Source organism: Tetrao urogallus (genome assembly GCF_951394365.1).
Source record: "Tetrao urogallus genome assembly, chromosome: 7".
Taxonomy (NCBI): Eukaryota; Metazoa; Chordata; class Aves; order Galliformes; family Phasianidae; genus Tetrao; species Tetrao urogallus.
Genome location: NC_136820.1, coordinates 16,441,154 through 16,448,328, shown reverse-complemented (window position 1 = coordinate 16,448,328; position 7,175 = coordinate 16,441,154). Strand labels below are relative to the sequence as shown.

At 38.2% G+C, this 7,175-nt stretch overlaps 1 protein-coding gene across 1 annotated transcript; it reads right to left on the bottom strand.

The window, feature by feature from the left end:
• Window positions 1-312: 312 nt before the first annotated feature.
• PP2D1 (protein phosphatase 2C like domain containing 1) lies at window positions 313-5,518 on the bottom strand (the record flags this gene model as incomplete). The annotated part of the gene is made up of 2 exons (XM_079538488.1): window positions 313-1,547; window positions 4,516-5,518. The coding sequence occupies 2 exons, from the start codon at window positions 5,516-5,518 to the stop codon at window positions 313-315; spliced, it is 2,238 nt and encodes a 745-aa protein (XP_079394614.1).
• Window positions 5,519-7,175: the final 1,657 nt, after the last annotated feature.

Genomic DNA, 7,175 nt, shown 5'->3' with positions numbered 1-7,175 from the left:
AGCAGAAACTTGTGCAGATTTTTAATTTGCAGTAATCTGGGTTTAGCAAGGCAAATGACAGTTCACCAGTGTTTAGTTTTATATTGAGGTGCTCAGGTTTGAATAAAGTGGTTAAAAAAAAAAAGTCTGTGCTTACTGTTTCTTACTGCGAGTTTCAGAGGTATTTATTTCATTTGAACAGTTTGAAAGCACATCTGATTTGCTATATGGGTCAGCATTTAAGGTGATTGCAAGTAACTTCATGACACAGCTAAATAGACGCTTGTGCTGTGTAGAACTCCATTTGTCATATGATACCTCTTAAATGTTTAGTTAGTTGGGTAACTTATCACATCCGTTTAGAAGTACAATCAAAATAGTAATATTATCTCTTGAACCTGCATGTAATGCAGCCTTTACCAATTGTTCACTGATGTAGCTTGCTGCATTGTCATAGAGTGCCTTGGAAGTGACCCCACCTTTTCCTGCAATTTGTGATTCACAACTGGCCAGGTATGTTTTTATGTCTTCTTCAAAATGTGTGGGTGTCTTACAATCCACTGGCAATGGAGTCTTCAGCAGTTGGTGGCCAGTATAACCTACAGGCTTGGCAGGTGATATCTTAGAATTTGTTTTTTCAGCCAGTTGTAGATCTGAGTCATAAATAGAGAGAGATGCTTTTGCACAATTTTGAGTCTGTTTCATGTCTTCAGACCTTACTGTCAGTTTATTTGGCAGCTGTTTGTGGATGTAACTTGGACTAGTTGCGTGGATAATGTCTGTTTCTTCTGGTGCTGTGGTTTGTGAATGTGGCTGAGAACTGTTACGTAGATAAACTTTTCTGTCCTCTGACTGCTTCATTTCTTCAGAGCTGACTTGTGTGCTAGAATCAGACTGTTTTATCCCTCTTTTCTCTGGACCTATCTCATCATTGCTGAAAAGTGTCAGTTCTGGATCAGCTTGATTTTTGTGGTCATCAGTTTCCTTAGGAACATCTCCATTTTCACTTTGCAAATAGCTCATCCTAGAACATCTTGGCTTTCCATGTGTAGTGCTGCTTTTTGAGTCAGGGAGAAAAATCTCCATACTGGAGTCCTGCATCTCTGTTCCAACTTGCTGATAATTTGTAGCCTTTGAGTCGTTTAACTCTTCTTCAGAGCAGGGTAACAAATATAGGCAGTTATACAGAGAAGCCCCGTTTTGTTGAATACGTTCATATGTTCTCAGATAATGAGTGAATGTTGTTAGTGTTAGCGCACACACTTCCTTGTAATCCAGAACCTCCCAAAGCCCGTTAGAAGCTAAAATAAGAAATTGACAGGAATCGTCAATTGGGACAGAGATGCTATGAGGTACGGGAATCACGGATCCTTTTAGTGCGAGATCTCCATGATATCCAAGACCTCTTGTAGTTCTAAGGTGACCCTCTACTAATCCATCTGGTTCATTAGGGCTGATGTTTCCACCATTCTGAAGTATGCGTTTTTTCTCCCTTACATTAGAAGTGCTGTGCTCTTCTGAGAGGCGATAACTCTTGCCGTTTTTACACAAAACTGCGTGTACGTTACCTAAAAGTAAAATTAATATTTCGTAACTGAAGCCCACTGATTATTCTCTTCTTACGTTGCTGTAATATCAGTGATTAGGGTTCTGCTGAAGGGCAGAAAAAAAGATAGTTCAATTTTTACTATTGTAGGCAGCAATGTGTCTATAAATTAATCCAGTTCTGTTTTACAGCAAGATTTTGTGGATTTTTTTTCTCCTCCCACTACTCAGAAGACTGCTCTAAAATCTTGTTTTTCTGACTGACTGCAGCTAAACTTTTGTGAGGAATCTGTGACATTTCAAATTGGCCTAACATCTGGCAGTCTGATAGAAATGTTACAATTGAAGCTCTTAATTGAATACATAAGGATGGTGCCAAGTACTCTACTTCTCATGTACTTCTCTAGGAGAGAGTGTGCTCTCAAAACATTGTGGCTGAATTAACCCATCAGAAAGCAAGTTCAGACTTCTTAAAGCACTATAAAATAGCTAGTAGCTAAAAAATAATTTGAACATTATTTAGGATTTACAATTCATTAGCATTATGCCTTAAGCCTATTCTTTGGGTGAGGAACTCGAGGGAGTAGGACTCTGCAGTAGTCTTAGACTAATTTATTTCCTTTAGTGGAAATAAGTTCTTTCTTTCACTTAATTATATTGATATCCAGATGGTGAGAGTGGAGAAAGTATTGAAAATCACAACGTTCCAGGTGATCAGCCTTGTCAGACTTGAATACAGGGTATAAAGGAAAGCATTTCTGAAACAAGGTGAGCAGTGTTTGAGATACCCTGTGGCTATACTGAGAGGAGGTAATTTTTGTGTTTAGGAGAGTCTTTGCTCTTTTGGTGTAAGGACAAAAGGGGATATGCTAAAGACAAATTGAGTGGGATTGTAGCTTTCCAGATACTTAGTTGTCCATAGTGCATTCTTTTGCATTTTGCATTTTCTGACTAGAGGAAGGCATGAAAACTGTTTATAGGCAATGCTTATACAGTTGTATTTGTTGGTAAGTACTGGCATTGTCTACCCTAGGGGATAGCTCCGAGTGTAATTTCCTCTGAACGTGGATTTCTCTAGGTGATTCGTAATATCAAACTGACAAATACGGATGTTTACAGAATGTAAACACCTTAAGTTATTTGCTTCTTGCTCCCTCCTCTGTAGTCTTGATTTCTGCAGAAAACTAGCTGGTTGCCTAAAAACTTGTTTGATTCCTCAGAGTAAGACCCCAACTGAAAGCCTAACCAAGAGCGTAATGTAACCCATGTGTAAAAGTTTCTCTGCTAGAGAATAAAACATAGATTGCTTTTGGGTGCAGGTTTGTCTGCAATCTAGAGACAGCAGAAGAACTAACAAAAACCAGGTGACCTATTACTGTGAGATGAAATACAGCAAGCAGTGCTGCTGTCTTCTGCTCTGCCTGTAAGAATGCAATTCTGGGAAAAAAAAAAAAAATTGTTGTGAAAATCTTTCTTTTTGGTGGGGGAAATTAATGTAGTAGGTTAAGTAAATGTATATTTAGAGTATATAATGTATATTGTTCAAGTGCAAGGACTTAAGTTATAAAAGGCTTGAAGTATCTCTGATCAACTTGATTTACAGAGCTTGAGCTTATAGTATCTGTAATTGAAGCCACCATAAAACTGGTGCTAAGCTACCAGTGTTGATAATAGTAATTGTTAAGTTCTGGTGGCTGGAAAAATGCTTGTTGAAGATAAAGCGTGGATATAGTAACAAGTGTTGGCAGAATAGCGAGGAAGGGTGGGTAGAGCACAGTAACATCTTTCAGTGTCATTGCATGTTCAGGTTAGTTTATTGAATCCTCAGATTTGCAGAGAATTGCGTATTACTATAATAATTTCTTAATCTTGGATGAGTTGGATACAGATGTGGAATATAGTATTTTTGCCTCCTAAAGAAATGAAGTATCTTAAAAGATTATCCTTTTCCTTCTTATTTCTGACCTTCATTAATTGCTATCAAATTTCACAGGAAGAAATATGAAGAGGTCATAGAAGCTTTCTGAAAACACTCATTTGAGGAGGAGAAAGTACCCCTGTTGATAGAAAATTAGCGTTAGCATGCTTCCTGATAATGCTTCTTGAGAATGAGATGAAGGCATTAGTGCTGGGGACATAAATCAAGCAGAGACTGGAGTGTACTTGAGACTGCAGACAGGATTTCATTTGAAGCTGTTCATCTGGTAGCTTTAAAAACCAAAAACAAAACAAAAACAAACCTCTGCTTGTGTATTTGTGGGAAAGCATCCTCTGTCATATGTATACAAGAACTTAACTGATAACAAGTTTCCAAGTGGGTAGATGTAATGAAGAATTCTAAAGGACTGCATGAGCTTTAGTTTGCATGAGCCTGCAGCAAATCTGGGAGGAGAGGCATGAGGAATATAACAACGTTTCTCATTGTAATTGATAATTTTCCACTATATGGAAAGGTGACCTCCATAAGGAAGAAGGACTGAATAGATTTGACAGTAGTAAATCACCGATTTCTGAAATGGACAGTTCAGATAATCCCTACGGATCGCATTTTCCAGTAGCAATATGAAGTGGCACTCAATGAAACAAATGACTAAGAGAAGAAAATACCTTTAAAAGCATTTCTTGGACACTAGGGATTTATCAGATCTAGTATGTTTGTATTTATCTTAAAGTGATTGACACCTTAAGCTTCCTCTTGGTTTTAAATAGTACTTTTACATGGGTCACATGAACAGAATGCTGTCCAGCCGTGTGTCTCTCGTTAGTAAGCTTACGGCCTTAATTCAAATATATTGAGGGCTCTCATCCAATAAGCCTGATATTGTTGCCTGATGCTGTTGTCAATTACAGAGATATTTACTGTGTTTCCTTCACATCGACAAGTTAAAGCAATTGCAGCTTTTTATCTCCAAATATTTACTGCCAGCAAACCTCAAAATTATTTTTCTTACTGGGCAGAGAGGAAAAAAATCCAGTGTGAAATGTACATACCTATGTTAGCAATGTGCAGGAGCCCAGCAACATCCTCAGTTGTCCTAGTTAATGAACTTTGCAAACTGTTTTCAAAGTGTTCAGTGTCATCCATGTTTTCACTGGGGAGTCTTTCCATCAAACAGGTTACAGCTGAACAGCCACTCCATCGAACTCTGGAAACCTCATTCCTTCCTAGCTGTAAAAGTCTGTCCATTCTCCAGAAGGCCTTGGTGTACGCTTTGTGAATCCATTCGTAAGTATTTATCTTATGGGTCTTGTTCTCCTGTCTGTCAGAGAAAATCCTCTCTTTTTCCCTGTAGTCTTCCGTGATTACAGTGGCAAGAGAGTCTAGAATTTGCCTTTCCTCCTTGGTCATTTTGTAGGAGGGATCTGTTTGAGCAAGCTGGTCAAGAAATAAAAGTGGAAGCTCTGCTGCAACTGTTTCTGCAGCTGTCATGCCATGGTGCCCATCAATTAGTCCCAGAAAACATGTATCTGACCTACTTCCATAGTTGTCCACTACAAAAAATCTGTCTTCCATGTCTCTCTGCCATATGGAATTTTTATCTTCACTAATTGATAATGCTTTTATTGATGAATTCTTTACTTCCTTGAGAGTGTTAACACAGTTTGTATTGTCATGATCACAACACAGTCTAGGAGCGTGACCATCCATAAGAAATTCAAATGAAGTATTGATCTTCTGCCGATGTCTTTCAGAATTCTTAGGAAGCTCGGTCACTTTTGAAATTAGCTTCTGTCGCTGAGCTAAAAGTGTTTTAGCATCCACTCTTGTTTGTGAGCTGTCACAGCCCAACAAAGTTAGAGCTTTGTGGGTTTTTTTGTGATGAAAAATACGGTGTGGATATATTGCTTGTTGACACGCTGAGCAGAGAATTGAAATGCCTGTGGCATCTGCATTCTCAGATGCTATCATGATCTCCAGATGATCTTCCTCATCTCTGCAGAGTTCATCATTGGGTGGTCTTGCTTTGTCCTGTGATTTTTCCTCCCATGTCATTCTATAAAGGAGTTCAATATGCTATGAATTTTCACTTCAGTGTTAGATAAATACTACATCACTGTGCAATGTGTGACCTGTGTTTATAAATGAAATGATGTGAAAGGTGTAAAAACTGTTAAAACTTAGTAACACAGCTAATTCAAGAACTGAAAAATTTGGACATAGAAAGTGCATTATGCAGTTTGTTACCTTACACCTCCTAAGGTCTCAGTCAGTTTTCTGTTTCCTCACTGTGACTTGATGCATAGCTCTGTGCCTTCATGCTGTTACTACTGCAGGTGTGAAGTGGTTTCTCATCAGGTTTTCTGTACCTAATCCTCACTTTCCAGACATGATAGTGGAGTAGGTGCATATTAAAAATTGAGAGTTAAAGATGAAAAAATACCTGCCAGTTTTGTGCGGGCCAGTAGCATTGATATCTCTTTAATCAAATCTCATTTAATCAAATCAAATTTAATCAATGCTTTAGGAGTAACTGGAAAAATAATATAAGATTGGGGTATAGACTTGTAAGATACATAACATTTACATAGATTATATTCTGTTGGGGTTTTCTGCTTACAAGAGTCAGACTTAGCAATGTGAGTGTTCTTTTAACGTAGAATGGACTTTGAAAGTGTCAGTTTCTGAATTAATAAAGTATAGGGAAGAGCAAAATATTACCAAGCAGTGTTTGAGCTTTTAGATCTCTGGGAAACATACTGTCTCTACTATCTTGTCAGCTTCCTATGGTGCATACCCTCTTCTTTTGCTGCATTGAAGTTCAGCAACTTCATCCTGCTTCAAGTTTTTCAGAGCTCCATATTTAAACTTGATACAGCCACACTTAAAGTAGTTATTTGGCAACTGTTACCTCTTCCAGGACTTTAGCTGGGAAGGATGCTGTTTTCTTTCTCACTTCTTCTGTTCATCATCTCTGAGTTGTAAGAATTTTAAAGAATCAAGTGCCTATGAGCAGCTGAGGCAGATCAATCATAAAATTTAAGAAGGAAAATTTATAGGGAGTGATAAATGCTAAGGTATTAGCAGAGCTATTAAACCCTTTTCACACAGTTGTATTGTTGTCCTTACAGAGGTGAGCCTGCATGTGGCTACAGCTCTCAATCTACTGTGGGACCATTTCATGGTAAGTCCATCTGTCTATTGGAATTGAGCATCAGGGTGCTTCAGAAATGCTACACCACTTTAGCGGGCAGAATAAGGAGGTACACATTCAAAATGCCAGCAGAAGACAGTCTCACACAGACCTCTCTCTTTATTCTGCGTAGTCTGAATTTGAGCCTGGGAAGTTGTACAGGCCTTGTCACTGCTGTCCTGGTAGTGATGCATTCATGTCCAAGAAAGGTTAGGGCTAATATACACAGAAAATCTGATGAACTGCTTTCTGTCAGCCTATTAAGTACGCCATATGTAAAATGAATTCATATATAAAAGCTTATTGGATCAGAGACAAGAAGTTGAAAATTTTCAATAAAATGTTGGTTTGGCTTCAGGAAGCTTAGTTGTTAACACTCACACTGTTTATATTGCTGTAGGTGGGTGTGAGTGCTAACAAATTGCTATTTCAGAGAACCAGAACGGTCCTGGTTGATGACAGTATGAATAATCAGAATAATATCTATAATAATTCACATAGAATAACAGAATGTGCTGC